At 45.3% G+C, this 19,522-nt stretch overlaps 1 protein-coding gene across 1 annotated transcript; it reads left to right on the forward strand.

The window, feature by feature from the left end:
- Positions 1-3,032: 3,032 nt before the first annotated feature.
- PROX2 (prospero homeobox 2) lies at positions 3,033-11,647 on the forward strand. Its single transcript, XM_059055843.2, has 4 exons — positions 3,033-4,347; positions 8,601-8,710; positions 9,766-9,960; positions 11,462-11,647. The coding sequence occupies exons 1-4, from the start codon at positions 3,033-3,035 to the stop codon at positions 11,645-11,647; spliced, it is 1,806 nt and encodes a 601-aa protein (XP_058911826.1).
- The last annotated feature ends 7,875 nt before the right edge of the window (positions 11,648-19,522 follow it).

Consider the following 19,522-nt stretch of genomic DNA (forward strand, 5'->3'; position numbering starts at 1 on the left):
GATTTTGTCTGTTGTCAGCGCTCAATCCACGTTTGTTGAAAGAATAAAAGAAGGAATGTAGAAGAAGGACCAGAGTAAGGAGAAGTTAGAGGATGGGGACCAGTCATGAGGTATTGGAATTGTCCAGGTGAAAAGTTATGAGACGTGGAATCAGGAAAACATAATGGGAAAGGCATGGCAGAATGTAGTTCAGAGACATTTTTGCCCCCAAATTTACCAGCCATGGTGACCAAATCAATGTTGAGGATAAGGAGGTGGGCAGGGGTCACAGAGACTCTCCAGCTTCTGGCTTGAACAATAAGATAGGTAGCAGAGAGGTAAGGCAGAGGGGCAGCTACAGAGTTTGGGTTTGAAAATGTTGAGTTTAGGAACTATTCACTAAGTAGTTAGAATAACTATAACCAAACCCCTCTTCTTTTTGGAAGCTACTTAACTGAAAATATACATGGTTTATACTATTGTTGTGTAGTTCCTCTTGGTTAAAATATCAATTCTTCCAGTGTAGTGATCATTATTAGTTAGAAAGCAGCTAAGGCATGCTCAATGATCCAGTTATGCTTATTAGATGATATGATTTTAAAATAATTTTTTCATATGATACAAATAATATATATTCATTGCCAAATGATCACAGGATGTTAAATGTTTCTCTCTAAGAGGTGGTAAACCATCCAAACTGTTGGTAAAACTTGGCGATAACAAATTCTTTAATTTATATTAATTTGGTGAGTCACTTTTTTTTTTCTCTCTTTTTCTTTTTTTTTTTTTTTTTTTGGCGGTACGCGGGCCTCTCACCATTGTGGCCTCTCCCGTTGCGGAGCACAGGCTCCGGACGCACAGGCTCAGCGGCCATGGCTCACGGGCCCGGCCGCTCTGCGGCACGTGGGATCCTCCTGGACCGGGGCACGAACCCGCGTCCCCTGCATCGGCAGGCAGACTCTCAACCAGTGCGCCACCAAGGAAGCCCCCTATTTTTTTTTTAGTAATTTACAAATGTTTTACTTACTCAAAGCCAGAATCTTCTAATTACTCTGACTTGAGAACCTAGCCTTCTTTCAGTGGCACTTCTCCCATCTGGCAAGGCAGATGCCACCACCTCCCACCCTCCGCCCTGGCACTTGGCATGATGTCGCTCGTAGAGAGCTTGTGTGGTGCAGCTGCCAGTCACCTGCCAGCTCCAGGTGGAGGCTGTGGTCAAGTCTACTGACTAGAACCCACTGGATGCAGAAGAGCTGAGATTTCCTGGAGCACAGAATTCCAAGTAAGCTTCAGGGTGAAAGTGGGAAGAAGAAAGCAAGCTCTCTCCCGCCATCATTTGGACTAGAGCAGCAATCGAGAGTGAAAATTTGTAGAGAAAAAAGAAATTCACTTACCTTTTCTAGGAAAGGATGAAACTTTTTAACAGGCAGAGAAGTCGGTCTCTTATGCAGGTCTTTTCATCTTCAGGAGGGAGCTGAAGTGTGGCTGCATCAGAAGACTTGGAATCTTGTAACTGAGAGCCACTCAGCCTCACTGAGCCTCAGTTTCCTCTTCTATAAAATGGGAGAATTACACTGACTCTCAAGGTTGGTGTGAGATGCAATGACGTTACATGAACGAATGTTTAGTAAACTCAAAGTGCCTTATACCTGCTACCAGAAGCCTTCTGGTTCAAATGCAGTGTACTTTGATATTCATGGGAATAAAACAGCTTTACTCAGTCTTTTCTAACATAGCTCTCTCCTTATCCCCATACCTTCATCCCAATTTCCAGTCCCTTATTGTACTTTTTCTTCACAGCAGTTAGCACGACCTGAAAATGTACTTATTTATTCTCTCTTCCCCTGTTACACGCCCAGCTCTGTGAGAGCAAGACTCTGCTGTCTTGTTCACCACCGACTCTCCAAGTGCCCAGAAGGCCTGATGTATAGTAGATGCTTAAAAAGTAGCTGTGAGGGCTTCCCTGGTGGCGCAGTGGTTGAGAGTCCGCCTGCCGATGCAGGGGACACGGGTTCGTGCCCCGGTCCGGGAGGATCCCACATGCCGCGGAGCGGCTGGGCCCGTGAGCCATGGCCGCTGAGCCTGTGCGTCCGGAGCCTGTGCGTCCGGAGCCTGCGCTCCGCAACGGGAGAGGCCACAACAGTGAGAGGCCCGTGTACCGCAAAAAAAAAAAAAAAAAAAAAAAAAAGTAGCTGTGAAACGTTGAAAGAGAAATACATAATCTGACACTTCCAGGAGCAAGATAGCATAGCGGTCAAACAGCGGGTTCTCAAAATTTAGTTTGCTTATTTCAAAGGCAGGTACTGCCCTGCCCCAGCACTGAGAGATTCTGATTAATTAGGACTGGCGGGCCTGCTGAATTTGCTTGTTTTAACAAGTGCCGAGGGTGATTCTGCTGCAGATAGTAACTCTGAATCAAGACAAATATTGTTCTGACTCCAGCCTGACACTTACTAGCTGTTTGACCTTAGGGAGGTAACTTCTTAACTCCTCTGAGCCTGTTTCCTTATCTGTAAATAGTACTGACAACATTCCCACGGAGCTGTTATGAGAAATAAATAAGGTAATGGATGTAAAGTTCTTGGCCCAATGCCAGTTATGCAGTTAGCTGCCACTATCATTATTATTACAGATTATTTTATTGTTATGCCCTGGCAGGAGAAGAACCTTCTCCTTGGAGGATTGCTCTTCAGAATCTCCTCAAAGTGTGGTCTGGACCAATGGCATCACCTGGGAGCTGGTTAGCAACGCAGAATCTCTGCCCCACTCCAGACCCGCAGACTCAGCATTTGCATTTTAACAAGATCCCAAGGTGACTTGTTTGCACGTACAAGTTTGAAAAGCACTGCTCAAAGTCACATGTACTGTTTTCTCCTGTCTCTAATTTCAGAGTCTGACCAGGAGGTGGGTAAGCCCCAGCATCGCAGAGTCTGAATCCCTCCTCTTAGTGAAGAGAAGCCCCCAGCTCACGGTAGGTGCACCTCCAGCTGCGGACCTGACGGGGAGGAATTCTCTCACGGAACCCTGACTAACAGCCTCTGTGGAGCCAAGAGATGGATCCAAACTTCAGCTTGCTTTCTCAACCATCCCAGGCCTGCTCATACCTGGCAGAACCTTGTACCAAAGATGGAAGAAGCCCGTCCCCCAGAGAACAGGGCAGAGACTCACCATTTCCCTGGAGCCAGGTCCCCAGCTCCAGCCTCGCTGACCCTGACTGGTTTTGGGATGAGCATATCCAGGCAAAGAGGGCCAGAGTAGAGACCATCGTCCGAGGCATGTGCCTCTCCCCTAACCCTCCGGTGCCAGGCAATGCCCCAGCCAGGGACAGCCCGTGCTGCCCAGAGAAGGCCCGGGAGCGGAAGAGGAACCTTCCCGTGCAGCAAGGCCCCCTGAAGCCAGGCCCTGTCGGGGACCGGGGAAGCAAGAAGGGGGGCCCTCGGGTGAGAGAACAGCTTCACCTGCTGAAGCAACAGCTAAAACACCTGCAGGAGCACATCCTGCAGGCTGCCGAGCCCAAGGCCACAGCTCAGGGCCCGGGAGGCTCAGGGACAGGGAAGGTCCCTCTGAGTGTAAAGCAGAGGAATGGTCCCTCTGGGTCTAGGTCCTGGGCTGTGGACAGTGACCACCGCCAGGGTTCCAGCGGGGACCTCTCCAGGGTGGAGAGACACAGAGTGTCTGAGGTCAAACACCAGTCTGAGGAACCCAGGTTCCTTCCTTCTGGAGCACGAGCTTTGCTGGAGATTCTGAAGAAAGAACTGACGGGGGCCATATCCCAGGCTGTGGACTCAGTATTACAGAAGGTGCTCTTGGATCCATCAGGCCACCTGACTCACCTGGGCAGAAGCTTCCCGGGGCTGTTGCCAGACGGTAGAAGCGAGCCCTTGCCTCCTGAGGGAGGTGCCTGTAAAGATCCACTTCCTCTGGCTGCCTTGCCCAGGAGGGCCCAGCCACAGACAGGGGCTCCACCGGGAAACTTATCTCTGGCCAAGCCTCTAGATTCTCCCAGGTACCCTGTCTCTCCGAGAATGATCCCCAAACCCTATCAGCGTCCTCCAGCAAACCGTGCCTTGACTGTGCCTGCCCACATCCAGGAAGATCAGATTCTCAGCCAGCTACTGGGCCATAGACCCAGCGGCCACTGGAGGGGCAATCTTCCGCAGGACTCATCCCCGCGGAGTCACCCCTCCTCAGAGGCGGCCCTGCGACCTTGGGGGGCTGCCAAACTGCGACCACTGGCTTTGAGCCAGCAACAGTGCCCCTGGCTCTTCAAGTCCACCTGTTTGGAAAGACTGCCCCTTGTTCCCTCGGTGAAAATGGAGCAAGGTGGCCTGCAGGCTGTCACGGACGCACTTCCTTTCTCTTCAGCCCTTTACATATCCTTTATGGGTAATTGAAGTTCTCGTTGTCACAGCCCAGAGAGACAGGAAGTCTGGACGATGGGGTGGGGGGGACAAATTACTACCCAGCGTAGGGAACAGCTCTTCTTTCCCGGTGGTCTTCTTAACGTTGCTTCTGGGCCTCCCTCCCCCGTGGCTCGTATTTGTTAGGTTCCTGAGAAAGCGGCGACCACATCCTGGGATTTAAGGATGCTTGGAGGGGTCCATCCCCTCCTTCGGTGACACATCAGATTCTACCACTACTGACTTAGTCCTTTGGGTCTGAAAGGGTTTTGTCTGTTTTTAAACCCAAATTGGCTCCCAAAATACCCTGTGGAAGGATAAAAACCCCATCATTTGGTTGTCAGCTGCCCATATACCTTGGCAGGGCGGGTCAAAGGAATGACCTCACCTGAGGCATGGCTCCTGGAGCCTCTTGGCTCTACAGGTAAAAGGCCTGCTCTGACCACATAATTCACGGGGAAGAGACGAGGGACCGGAAACTTCTGGAGCAGATGGGAAAGGGGAAGTTTTCTGCAGGGACTAGACCTGAGGGGTAAGCTAAAAGGAGTAAGAAGATTGCAGTTTAAGAACTAGCTTCTAAGCTGCAGCTGAGGAGAAAGCCTAAGGCTGCGCACGTGTGGAGGAAGAGGAGGCCCCCATGGGGAAGGCTGCTGGGCCCAGGCTGGTCTGAGAGGGTCCGAATCTTTTTTTTTTTAAAGTTTTTATTTATTTATTATTTTTGGCTGCGTTGGGTCTTTGTTGCTGCGCGTGGGCTTTCTCTAGTTGCAGCGAGCAGGGGCTACTCTTCGTCGCGGTGTGTGGGCTTCTCATTGCGGTGGCTTTTCTTGTTGCAGAGCACGGGCTCTAGGCACGTGGGCTTTAGTAGCTGTGGCTCGTGGGCTCTAGAGCGCAGGCTCAGTTGCTCCGCGGCATATGGGATCTTCCTGGACCGGGGCTCGAACCCGTGTCCCCTGCATTGGCAGGCGGATTCTTAACCGCTGTGCCACCAAGGAAGCTCCAACGGTCTGGATCTTATTGCATCATCTTTGCAACACTTAGGCAGACCCCACTCTTACAGTTTTTTCTTCAGAGTAACTCTCCCTCAGGATGTTAACAGTTGTTGAAGTAGGAGAAAAAGAAGCTTGGGTAAATAAACACTGGGTTAGTTCCATTACTGCGGGACTTCTCAGAGCCATGCTTAAGTCCAATGAAAAGCTCTAAGAGGAGAATGTATGCAGCCCCAAACTCATATGACCAAAGGACCCTTTTCCAACAGGCATCTGTAGGACTCAAGTTCCTGAGAACATATTTTGGATGTTGCTTTTTTAGGGAGCCAAGCTCACGCTGCTGCTTCTCAGAGACAGCCTTAAGTCGAATCTCCTTGTGTCTGTGGAGTCACACAAGCAGGTGTGAACAGTGGGGCCCTCTATCTGGCAAGCTGTGGTGAGGGCGCAGGATGGGGTGGGGCCAGGTCACTACCATGCCAGGCCCGCCCTTGTGTCCCAAATGCTATGAGCACCCCCTGCTGGTCACAGGTGTTGGAAACACTCCCGAAGCTCTGGCACCGCTGGTTGCTTTCCTGGCAGGCAGTGAACAGCTACAAAACCAACGCTGAGAGCACCTCGCCAGCCACCAGTAGGCATAGAGATATCAACATAGAATGAATCTCTCGTCAGGTCACAGCCCTCTGTGAGGAAAGCTGTCTGTCGGGCCTTTGATAAGAGGCTACTGGTTAAGACTCTGTCAAAGTCAGGTGGTGGAAGAACCTCAAGAACTCAGTCCCCAAAGATTCTCTGCTGTCCTTCCCCTGTGAGGGGTGTGCTATTTCTCAGGCACCTGGCCCTGAGAAATACACACACAGGGGTGTGCCTGGCCCTGCCTCGTGAAATGAGGGTTGGGCTGCAAGAGCTTCAGGAGGTTTCGGGGGCCACCCACAGAGCCTGGCTGCCCCGGTCAGGTACTTGGCTACCTTTGGAATGATTGGGGGCCCCCAGGCAGCATCCTGTCCCCAATTATTCCCTCATTCCAGAATTAGAGATTTATTCCTCTGGGCCATGAAAGCCACCTAAGAGCAAGTTCTTCACGTGGCACGTGGAATACAAAGATGAAAGGATAAGGTTCTTGCTCTCAAGGACCTTCACATTCACATGATACCCCCGTGAAACAGGTAGAGCAGGTACGATGATGAGACAATGATGATTTACTGCACACCTTCTCTGCGGCACTGGCAGCTCCCCTGCTCGCCACCACTTAGCCACAATTCTGAGACACAAAGCACTCTGAAAATCTCTATGATTTCTTTCCCCTAAGGTTGATGGGAACTCACTTGGTTGCAAAACCTGACCTGCACTGATGGGAGACTATTTATAGACTATCTCACTTAGTATAATTAGTCATTGATTTTGCTGTGGGAATATTAAATGGATTAGACTCCTGCCACAGACCCTGCTGTGGGTGTTAACTAACACATCGTACATGCACCATATTACCTTTATAAAATAACAGGGATTCTGAAGTCTGGCTTCCATTTGGCCCAGCGTTTCAGATAACGGATTATGGGCCTGTGTTATCTTACCCTCCTCAAGCATCCACTCTAGATCAGTATCAGGGAGGCAGGGACAGAGAAGCAAAATAACTTGCCCAAAGTCAAAGACAGACACATGAGAGACAGGATTCAAACCCAGCATCTGACTGCCAAGCACAAGTTTCAACCAATACACTCCACAGTTTAGAAATGAGGCCTAGCGAACGTTAAGTGGCTTGCCCAAGGTCACACAGGGTCTTGGTGGCAAAATCTGTATCTGAAACTGGGTCTTTGGACTCAATCCAGGATTCTGTCCACAGCATTTATGAAGGATAAGAAGTAGGGCCAATGAGGCAGGGGGCAGGGGCCTCCCGGACAGCAGCCTGGGTGCCTGGCCAGCTGTAATTATAATTAGTTGCTTGGTTTCCTTCAGGTAAACTGACATATCCTACTGAGAAGGCTACAGCTCTCAGGCCTGAGCTCCAGGGTAACTCTGTATGCTTGTCACTCAGCCCTAGGATTGTTCCTGGGAATGCTAGGTGTTTTTGTGTAAGAATCTTTTATTTCCTTCCCACCCTGGTGCTAGTTTTCACACCATAGCCCCCTACTCTTATTAAAGGGGAAGGAATCTGTTCCCAGAGTGAGGAATGAGTTGGAATAGAATTGCCATACTTGTATATGGATTAAAGTTGACCATTTGGGCTTCCCTGGTGGCGCAGTGGTTGAGAATCCGCCTGCCGATGCAGGGGACACGGGTTCGTGCCCCGGTCCAGGAAGATCCCACATGCCGCAGAGCGGCTGGGCCCATGAGCCACTGAGCCTGTGCGTCCAGAGCCTGCGCTCCGCAATGGGAGAGGCCACAACAGTGAGAGGCCCACGTACCATTGACCATTTAATCACTCACTCATTCCTTCATCCAACATTTATTGAGCACCTACTATGTTCCTAGCACCGGGCTAGGCATGTGGAATACAAAGATGAAAGAATAAGGTCTTTGCTCTCAAGGAGCTAACAGTCTAAACGGGGAGACAAATGTGCAATAAAATTCCAATAATGTCATTGTTCCAAAAAAAGATTTATACAAAGAGTGTTGGTAGCCCAGGGTAAGGAAGGCCTAATTTGGCAAGAAAAGGTTTCACAGCAGAGGGAGCATCTGATTTGAGACAGGAAGGATGAGGGAAAATTCTGCCAGGCAAATGGAGAGCAGATGCAACTCAGCAATTCAAGCTTCTTGAGCCAAGGTTAACTGTGATCTGGTACTCAGTCTGGATAGATGCTCATTGGCGTCAACACTGCAAAGGCAATGATGAGAGCCAGAATGCGGACCATCTAGTCGACTCCTCTCATTTTACAGATGAGGAAACTGAGGCAGAGAGAAGTAAATCTCTACTTGAGGTTTTGAAATGGTTTATCTGGGAGAGAGTTGCCGTCTCTTCCCATCGTATTGTGAAAGCACACACACAGTACAACAAACTGTATTTGATATCACATATGCCATAGAACTTTACACATCAAAATGTTTTTTAAATTCTGCAGCTTTAGCATCTGGAAAGAAAAAGCTTATCTGATCATACTTGCTAGAGGCAGAAAAACAGCAAATACATCATTCAACCAGAAAAAAATAAAATAGATACCATAAGGAACCGGGCAATTTACTATTTGGATAATTGGACAAAATTATTTGATTAACTGTTATTAGTTTTCCTTGACCCTGGGGTAAATCCAGGAGGGCCTCAACCCTGGTCACTTGAAGAAGGCCAAACTAATGTTTTTCTTCACACGCTATCCCAGTTCCAACCTCCTGAAGGCTTATTTTCCTGATGTTCAGGTAAAGTCCTTCAACTGAGTTTCAGCCTCTGCAAAACTCCCAAGTGGCAGCGGGTTTTTCCCATGTGAGGCAAGTCCTAGGTCATCATATGTGCACTTTAGCTCCCCTTCATGTTGTGGATGGAATTGGTGGCATTTCTGGTCTGGGCTGAGAAACTGCCTGAATAATCAGGGGTAACTTTGGGGGTAGGAAAGTTGGGTGTCTGAATTTAAGCTTTTGAACTGTAGGTATACCCAGAAACACATGGGGAGAGAAGCAGGGTTAGAAAGAACCACTAGGAAATGGCGTCTTTGGCCTAGTGTTCTGTCTTTGCTGGGGACACTATGAAAAAGAAAGAGTGTATCAAGAGTTGGACACTGTCCCTGTCAACTTTACATTCAAACTGCTGTGTTTTAAAACCGACTGAAGATGCATACAGATCAATGTGACAATAAGAAAAATCAAGGTCTCATGGTTGGAACCAGGCCTTGCCTGTTTCCATTAAAGTTTCTGAGGGCCTCCTTTACCCTGGGTATTGGGTTAGGGGCTGTTAATACCTTGTATCTATATCATCCCTTTGCTTTTTTTGAGCTCTTTCTCTCATATCCAATTGCTTGGTTGATCCCTGCACCAAGCTCTCATTCTGATTCATTCTGCAGCTCTGAGTTGCCAGTAAATGGCTCTCTGATCTACACCTTTACCCCTTTCCTTGACTCTTTACCTGGCAGAGGGCTCTGGGGCTGCCATGCAATCTACCTGGGTGCAGCAGAAGCTGGGACCACACTAGTCTTGACCCTGGACCCTCCCAAAGTCACACTTTTCAAGAGTGGAAAACCTTTATAAACCTAGGCTATAAAATACAATTATTTTCTAATGGGCATTATGGCTAATTCAGATTTTTCTGTGTATAACTATAGGCTTAGAAAATAGCTGTCGCTTCTTTTTTAAAGAAAGCCCTTTTTAGTGTTGGTTGAAGCCATTCTTGTTAACCCCTGTGTTGAACTGGAAGCTGACAGTTCTGACTCTGAGCACCTCATGGCAAACGTCTGACTTCATGGACCCTGTTGTTTGTACAGTTCAACCGCTGCATTACCTCCCAGATGATCAAGTGGTTCAGCAACTTTCGTGAGTTTTATTATATCCAAATGGAGAAATTTGCCCGGCAAGCAATTTCAGATGGTGTCACAAATCCCAAAGTGCTGGCGGTTCTCCGCAACTCGGAGCTTTTTCGAGCTCTCAATATGCACTATAACAAGGGAAACGACTTTGAGGTAAGAGCATGTGCTTGGGTCCCAGGAGGTCTGATGAGTGCCTTCCCTTTGTGATTGGAGTTTTAGAAAAGATCCCCCTCCTTACATCACTGTCCTTACATCACTGAGAGCAGGGTAGCCTGGGGCCAATCTCTGTACCATCCACAAAGATTACAGCCTGCACCTCTTCTCTTAGGCAACGGATGGATGCTGCAAACTGACTGTACAGCCAGTCTTTATTCATAAACTTGGCCAGACGTGAGCTGTTATGCCATTTTAGACAATACTCTGTAATGACCGAGTTACACAGCCTGTCGACCTTCTCACCTCGGCGCCAGGAGGCCCAGGACTGCATGCAGGGCTCAGCTGCAGCACCTAGTCTTGGCCTGGGTTTTCTTTACGACAGTCTCTGTTCTTGCCATCATTTGGTTTTTATCTTCATTCTCCCTTGAACGGTTTTACCTGTGGGTCTTCCATGGCAGGTCACCTCAAATCCTTTCTGGAAATAATAAACAATACTCAAGCTTCTCAGTCCTTTGGGGATCTATCTCTGTGAAGGCACGTTGGTGGCACCATAGAGGTAAAGCATCAGTAAAGGGTGAGCAAGTGGCCTAAGTGTCGCTGGTGAGAACTCGTCATCCTCCTTGTGTGCGGCTGACAGCTCTGTGAGGCTGGCATCTTGTTCTGCAGGTGCTGGGGGGTGTCTGGTCACTGACTACACTTCCCTCTTCTATTGACACCTCCAAAAAAAGGGAAGAACTGCTGGCAATCACTGGTTAGATGCTCCATCAGAATATGTTTGAAAACCTAAGGCTACCTGTGGGGAAAATGGACCATGCCTCCTTTGTGAGGCTCGTGGGGGTCAAGGCACGTGGATGGGAGGCAGCGCTGCCACGTCTTTCCAAGTACGGGTGTCGTCTGGCACGCAGTGGTGGCAAGCCCCAGGGCAGGCTGGATCCGGAGGCCCTGTAGGAATGTCCCATCATTAATGGTGCCAGTCTGGGTGAGGTCCTGGATCATATTCTTGAGGCCCCCCACCCCCACCCCCGCAAGCCTCCTGGTTGGCTTTGGGAGCAGGAATGATTCCAAGTCCTTCGAACCCAGTCCCCAAAGATGGCAGAATGAGGTACGACAGTCGGAAGCTTGGGGGCCGTTCTTTCCACATGAGGCACTAAGGAAAAGAGTACTAAAACCCTCTTCTGAGCCACAGATTTAATTTCAATCAGAGTCAGAGTTTCCCACTTACTAAAAACGTCACTCATTAGTGGAGTCAGCCACTCCTACAAAGGGAGTGTCCCTAATACGCTTTCTCCCAGGGCTGTCTCATCAGTACCATCATTTTCAGGTATGTATTTGATGAGGGAGGAAGAGATTCCACAAAAGTCAGGGGCGAGTAGAGCAGGGATGCTCTGAGCAGCCCACAACCCTAGGAACAGGCAGCATCAGGCAGTGAGGTCTGTATGGTGCCAGTGGTTCACAGCCTCACGTCTTTTCTTCCTTGGGGGTCTCTTTGGGAGTGCAGGTCCCAGATTGCTTCTTGGAAATCGCCAGCTTGACATTACAGGAGTTCTTCAGGGCTGTCTCCGCAGGCAAAGACTCAGATCCTTCCTGGAAGAAACCCATTTACAAAATTATTTCGAAACTGGACAGTGACATCCCAGAGATATTCAAATCCTCCAGCTATCCCCAGGAGCTGTTTCGGAATTAAGGTCCCACAAAGTGAGGAGCGACTGGCCTGGGTTTCCTGGGCTTATCTTAAATGGAAGCCAGTACAGCTGTAGTCATATAAAAAGAGTATAAGGAGAAACCCCTCAAATAGGTACCATTACCATTTTTGATCATTTATTTCCTTTTCCAGAATTACCAGAGGTTTAACATTAACTGTAAAATATTGTACAAGGAACACAACAGTTTGGAACCAGAAGAATCTCCACGCCACTGTTTCCAGGTACCATGACCCCGGGAACTTGCAGATGTCTCTGCATCTGTAACATGAGGTTGTAAGGATAAAGAGACATGTCCTAAAGTGCTCGGTGCAATGTTTCTCACTACACAAATGTCATTTTTTTTTTTCTCCTTCCTCTTTCAGATAAGGCTATCTTATTTGGGGTTTTTATAAACTGCTGTTTGGAGTTACCTATTTATCAAGCTCCACTTATTTGCAAGATACTCTCAAATACATTATCTTTAAGCTTTTTACCCTGAAACATTTTTAAAACAACCCAACAGAAGTTTTAGAACTGTGAGATGAGTCGCCAAAGGCTGTGAGGCTAGGACATTTGGGTTGGTAGGGGCAGTCAGGCGTGGGAGGACCCCCATGGCCTTCTGATGCCAGGAGGCCACCTCATGCTGCCGCCCCTGCTTTCACACAGGCCACCATCCCCGGTGAGCATCCAGTGCTGATGCGGCACTATCTTCTGACAACCCCTGCCTGGCACTCAGGAGTGCTTCGTCACCCGGATGTCCACTGATCATTCCAGCAAAGCCGACACAAACTTTCTGCAGGACCTGAGTGTTGCTGTACATTCACATTTATCTGCTGGAAGAGTTTATCAGCTGAATAACCCCAACAGTCTCGAGGCGACCAATGCAATTAATGCCCCAACTTGCTATGTGCAGAAGAAACTGAACTTCAGACCATGAAAGCTAGAAGGGCCTTAGGGGCTCATCTGCCCTACCCTGCTTGAAAGAGGAAGGAGGAAACTGACGCCCAGATGCGAGGCTTTGCACAGACTATGGATGGCTTAAATGGGACAAATGCAGCATCACACCGAAATGGAAATTCTCCCGCTCCATAAGGACATTACAGCCCCTGGTCAATCTTTCACAGATAAAGGAATTCATGAAATCAACATTTCTTTCACCTACCGCTCCAACACAAACTGTGGCTTGCTCTGCGCATACAGGCAAGACATCTGCAAAGCTGAGTAACTGTATCTAGCTTCCCAGCTAGTCAGAATCCAGTCTTTGAAAGCATATGCCAAAGGCGCGCAGGTCAGGATAGGCGTCACAGAGCTGGAGCTCTGTGTTCTGATTAAGGGGTGTCTGTGACTTCATTAGTTTACTTCTTTTCCATCTGTGCAAAACAAGTTTCCACATTTAACTACTCCACTTCTTTGACTTTTCAGGTCAGCTGGGTCAGATAAGATGAAATGCCTAAATTATTGCTAGATGTATCAACATAAAAAGGTAGGAAAGACAACTTCCTTTTGAATTTCCTCTTACTCCAAACAGCTAAGAGGAAAACCAAAACAAACATACTCAGCCCAAACCAGTCTCTTTGGGTTGCTTTAAGGCTATTTGTTAAGTGTCCTTCATCACATACAACTGCACTCAGATGATCTTTGCCCGATTTTCTCCCACAATGTTCTCCTTACAAAAATGAAGGACTCCGCCAAAACTCAGTTTTAAAAGCAAGCAGGCACTGCGTATCCTGAGCAAGGGCAATCAGGCATCTGTGTATGGGGACAGGAGAAGAACCTGCCGTCCAGAGTGACATTACATAGTCATTGAAGACATTCATGGGAAACAATTCCAAGTTCACATGACTGTCCAATATGAACAGCCACTTTCTGTCCCAAACCTGAAATTCATTAGTGTTTTAAACACTGAGCCAAGCCACCTCCAGGGCAGTGAACCTTGTCCCAGGGACCAATTCGATGAAATGTACAAGCTCAAATTGAAAACATTTGGGTACTGCGGTCTTTCCAGGAAGTGTTCTCTAACCACTGAGCTAAACACACAAGAATGCCTAAATATATATGCTCTGCCAACAGAAGAAATTCTAGTTTACTATATTTTTCTGTTTCTACCAAGTATGGTGGGAACACATTCAAGCATAAACTGAGATGGTTATTGTGTTCTTTTAGCAGTCATTAATATTGCCAAAGGTCTGCTTATTCTTTCCATCAAGGTGTATGTGGATACTGTTCTCTCCCAAATTAGACATGCTCAGTGTCTGGTAAAATACTGCGTAACTGTCCAATCCTTCTTTGTTGGACAGTAGGGGCTGGACTGTGGTTTAAGATGATGGCACTACTGAGGACTTAATGTCCAATGATTAACTGAAAGCAGGCAGTTAATTGGCATTCCATGCAGAAAAATGTTCATTAGGACCCTTTAACGTCAAACATGGTTGTATATAGTATACACAGCTCCAGACCAGATTCATACAGTGAAGAGGTGAAAGGCATCTCCTAGGTATATAAGGGGTACCTGAGCCATTTTCTTCCCATCAGAGAAAGGGTATACCTGGCAGTGATAGCACAGCACTCTAACAAAGTTCTATACCCCAGTCCCAGGGAGGTACACAGGTCCACTTTTAAAAATTGTTCTTGTTTTCAATGATGTAATATAGAATCCTCAGAAAAAATAATTTAAAATAGGCTTCCATAACATAATTTTACATGTGCCTTTAAGAAAATATTTCTTTTAAAACCTTTATAAAATTTGCTGAAATTTTGGTAACCCATTTCCTGGATGAAGTATATATTCTAAATGTTCATAATTTTTTTTTAAGTGAAGTATAGTTGATGTTGTGTTAGTTTCTGGTGTACAGCAAAGTATAAATGTTCATAATCTTTGATTCTATCTTTTTTCTTTTATAGTTTTGAACCTTTGCTCTGTAAAGCAGATCAAACATAGTTTGATGATGCACGCATTCAAAACAAAACAGAAATTTAAAAAATCCATTGATTTTTTACACAAACTCTATTAGGTAATTTGTTATTTCACATAATACACGTGTATCTGTATTTCACACAATGTAAGATCATTTTCTCAGGACTGAGAAAATCAGAAAAGATATGAGATAAAGTGATGAGGGGGAGAGCTAAAGTTATAGTTCTGTCAGGCTGATGCTTGTGACAATATGGCAAATACAATACTTCTCATGAAAGTATAAACATATTCTTGGTCAGATTTAAGTATATACAACACACACTGTAAAGACTGAGCTCTGGTTACATAGTTGAGAGCATTAATAATGCATGCTGTATCTCTGAGGTAGATCATGGTACCTATACTTAAAAATGTGTACTAAGTGCTCACCCATGGAAAAAGATAATTCATGAAAAGGGTATTTTTCAGGTGTAGACAATTCCTATAGACCAGAAGAAGCTCTTTCAGACTATATAAGCCTAAAGAGTATAACCAAGTGTCCAGGAGTTGAACGCTCAATCATATTCTTTTAGAAAACCAGATGCTGTAGGCCCCAGAGGAAGAAGGGAATGTCTGATGAAACGCTGAGGGCAGGTACAGACAACGAAAACAGTATAGGAACACCCACTCCAAACCCCACCAGTTTCACACGTCCATCTACTGACACTGAGGACTCTGCTTTCTCTTTTACCAAGAGTCTCTCGGGGTTGTTTCTAACAATCTTACCCTTCACACTGACAAACACTTGTTTTGCCATTTCCGAATTCTCCAGCATCACCCCTCAAACAAACGTCAGGTCCTACAGTCTTCCCTTAGAAAACCCTTTTCCTCCCCATATTTACTGATTTCTCAGGCTATCTCCTTCACAACTGCTTCTCCTTAACTAAGTCTGAAAAGTAAGTAAGCACTGAGTACCTCAAGCAAGAATGTCATCTCTCCCCTTCCCTTTCCCCCACTTTATCCTCAGCTATCTGATCTGCTGCCCCTGCCCCCCTTCACTTTCCCCCTCAACCAATACCTTCCCTAAGTAGAGTTCTGTGGTTAGGTGCATGAGTTCTGGAGTGTCTTGTCATTCTGGCTCAAGTACCTACCAGCTCTGATCTCTGCAAGTTACTTATTTCCTTGGCCTCAGCTTTTCCGTTTGTAAAACAGAGATAGTAAAATAGTACCTACCTCATAGCACTGATCTAAGTTTTAGGTAAAATCATACATGAAATTCTCAGCACACTCCTAGCGTACAAGTAGGTGCTCAGCAAATATTAGCTACATTATTACTCAGCAGTCATAAACTGTTAGCAAAATCATGACCTTGTACTCCTAACAGTGATGAAGAATTATTTCTTAAGAACGGCACTGATGTGTGACATTACTGATATAAAACATATTTTGAATTTCATTTTTACTATAACTATGTAGTAACATGCACTAATATCTGTAAAGATAACAAAAAACTTAGCTTTAAAGTGGTATGTTAACGTTTTCTGAGAGGTAAACAAAACCCAGCCTAAAAAAAAAAAAGCCATGTGCCATTAACTCTATATGCTTCCCTCACTCTTTATAACAATCCTGTTGATGTGCTGTTTACTTGACACATGACATAGCTATTATTGCTATTTGCTAGTTGGTTGCTAAGATATCAACTTGCTTTTCTTTTCTGTAGGCCAATACATTGCCTCTCTGACACCCTTTTAATTGTAAGCTTTGTGACTGATGTAGTATTTCTAAAATTATTCAACTTGCTGTCTTCAGCAACTGCTTTTTGAGGCTGTATCAGTATCCATTGGATAGATTGTTTTTGGCTTGAGTATTTTCTGAATTAACTTCTGCCATTTATTCAAAACATCTTTATAGTTGTTCCACTTGTTAAAGAGGCTGTTTCACTGTTTTCTTGATTGGGTGAGTGGGTGGGTAGGGGGAGCATGTACTGACACAACCCTGATTTTCCTCTCTTAACATTTAAAATCTATTTACATTTCCACAAAGATAAGCTGCTTGCTTTCTTACTGAAAATGACCTGACTTCTTTTCTGATTCTTTTTCATTTAATAGTCATTAAAATTGATTATTTTCTTCCTCTGCTCTTTCATGAATATGGGTCAGTGATTACCTTTTTCAGAATATTTAAGACTCTAAATGTTTTTTTGGCTACTGTTTCTAAATAAACTGACTTTTTCAAATCAAGCTTTAAGAGACAATAGGATTATCAATTTGATGCTTTGCTGAATTCTCACTCTATTGAATCCCTAACAAAAAAACCACAATTAAATTTGGTAGAACATATTCTTTATAAATACCCCAAAGCTGCTTTTATTCAAGATTACTGTCTTGGTGTTTAGATACTTCATTCCTCATCATATATCCCCTTACTTCATCAGGGCTGAGCTTACTGACTCTGGACCAACCAGATCAAACTCCCAAACTCCTCTCCTATGGGACTCTTGCCAAAAATAGTGTCAGAAATAAGAGTTTCTAGAGAAGAGAATGGGGTGCAGGTATTAGAACAGAACACACATATAAATAGTTTTTGCTAGACTGTAGATTTGTCAGCAAATCCTGGGAACAGAAAGCTTAAAAACACTGGACTTACATTCCTAAACACCTTAGTTTTGCTATACTAGATGCAAAGATAATTAAAATCCTCATACCATGTGAATGGTAGTTATGATAATGTATCCTTTGGCTCTTGAGTGAGGCAGAGTTTAATATGTTGACAATGCTGAGAATATGCTATTAAGTGACAGTTTTCACTTCTTTACTATAGAATCATGCCTATTCACTTCAAACGTATCAGGGCATTTCTCTGGCAGATGGACAGTCTTCTCACTGTTTCAGGAACTAGAAAGATGCACTATTTATTGAGCAAATCTCAAATGTTCTAAAACTTGGCAGGAAAAAAACTCCCAAGCATTCAGTCCATTGCTGTTGTGCCAGAATTGGTGGATTTGCCCCCAAAATGAAGATCAATAACAGATTTTTCGGCTTTGGGGTATATACACTTATCAGTTCACTTCCTTTAAATAAAGTGACCACAATTTACCTCTTCAAAGCATAGTTATTGAGAAACACACTTGTACTGATGATCCCATGAAAAAAAAGCCACTTGAGGTTGCAAAAGCTATGTGGCACCTCCCAGCAATACAAAGTCCTGAACTCATGCTGGGGGTGGGACAACGAGCAAAGTGACTCATTCCGTATCTTTTAACAGTTCTTCGAAACCCCACGTGAAGTGCTGTATCATGATTATGGTAGTGGTTACACAAAGCCACACGTGATCAAACAGCACAGAATTACACACACATACACACTTGAGTGCTTGTAAAACTGGTAAAATCTGAACAAGCTCTGTGAAATATACCAATACTAATCTCTTGGTTCTGATACATAAACTCTTATGTAAGATGCTAACATAGGGGAGGCTGGGAGAAGGGTGCACGAGGACTTCCCTGTACATTTTTTAAAAAACTTCCCATGAATCTATAATTATTTCAAAATAAAAAGTTGAAGAGGGGCTTCCCTGGTAGTGCAGTGGTTGAGAGTCCGCCTGCCGATGCAGGGGACACGGGTTCGTGCCCCGGTCCGGGAAGATCCCACATGCCGCGGAGCGGCTGGGCCCGTGAGCCGTGGCCGCTGAGCCTGCGTGTCCGGAGCCTGTGCTCTGCAACGGGAGAGGCCGCAACAGTGAGAGGCCCGCGTACCGCAAAAAAAAAAAATAAATTAAAAAAAAAAAAAAAGTTAAAGAAAAAACATAACCCACGTAGAATCAGAATCTTTAAGAAAAGGTTCTCTTCAAGAAGTGATGTACTCTAAGGAAGAAGCATATAAAAGCCCACACCAGCACAGACCGGAGAGCTTCTATAAGGACACAATTTTCATTTTGTTAGGGTCTGTTTGGTTTTGTTCTGTTCTGAGTACACAGATAATCGAACTATCAGCTAGTTCTGCTCTCTTCGGGATCAGAAAGAAGTAATGGAAAAACAATCTGTCCTGCGTGCTCACCACACTCCTCATCTATCTACAACCTCCCCACAAATCACATTTCCCCTCTAAACTTCCAAGTTTAAGTAACATTGTACAGCAATTCATTTCTTTGTATTGTTAGGAATCTTCACCACAACTGTGAACGTCTTGGCTTGTTTTCAGGCCCAGGGGCACATATGTGTTTTAGATTAAAAGATATTTTAAATCTTGGGTTTATTTGCTCCCAATAAGCCAGATTCTTCCTGTGCCCAAGCTGTACCTTGGCTATCAAGTACCTTTGGAAACTACACTAACTCTTTCAGGCTAGGTGGATTTTATTTTTCACTTTAGGAGTTTCCTATTAACAAATAGCCTTCCTACACCTCCAATTTCTTCCACACTTGCAAAGTTACTGACAGACCAGGGCCTTTGGCAATTGTGATCAATGAACCTACCTTCAGACAGAGATAAAATAAAATTTAAAATCTCCTTTAGCCTACCAGTTCTCAAACTTGGCTACACATTGGAACTACTCAGTGGACTTTAAAAATTACCAGTGTCTGAGTCCCACCTCTAGATTTTGATTTAATTGCTATGAGGTGTAGCCTGAACTTTGGGAGTTTTAACAGATCCCTAGGTAATTCTTATATGCAAAGTTTGATAACTACTGCTTTAGTACACAACTCTTCACATGGAATACTTTTCATATTTCATCACTCTTCCAAACATGCATAAAGAAAAGTAATCATATGCTTGAGTGCTCATGAAATATAAGCAATTATTCAACTTGAAACATATCAATTCTTGGATTAGGGCCTCCACTGTCAATACCCTTCCCTGACCATAGAACTTTGGGAATGCCTTGTAGAGGCCCTACTGACACGCTCAGGTTCATATCTAATGAAAGCAGAAGGCTCATATGAAAAATGGGAAATCCTCTCTTTTCCTCTCTCTCTCTCTCTCTCCCC

The sequence above is a fragment of the Kogia breviceps genome, chromosome 3 (assembly GCF_026419965.1).
Source record: "Kogia breviceps isolate mKogBre1 chromosome 3, mKogBre1 haplotype 1, whole genome shotgun sequence".
In the NCBI taxonomy this organism is placed as follows: domain Eukaryota; kingdom Metazoa; phylum Chordata; class Mammalia; order Artiodactyla; family Physeteridae; genus Kogia; species Kogia breviceps.

What these genes read in the sequence shown, in the direction of transcription:
- PROX2 (XM_059055843.2), top strand. Translation starts at nt 3,033, where the DNA reads ATGGATCCAAACTTCAGCTTGCTTTCTCAACCATCCCAGGCCTGCTCA. An exon ending in ACTTCCTTTCTCTTCAGCCC is followed by an intron (nt 4,348 to 8,600) that starts TTTACATATCCT and finishes TGACCCTGGGGT; the next exon opens with AAATCCAGGAGGGCCTCAAC. An exon ending in CTTATTTTCCTGATGTTCAG is followed by an intron (nt 8,711 to 9,765) that starts GTAAAGTCCTTC and finishes TTGTTTGTACAG; the next exon opens with TTCAACCGCTGCATTACCTC.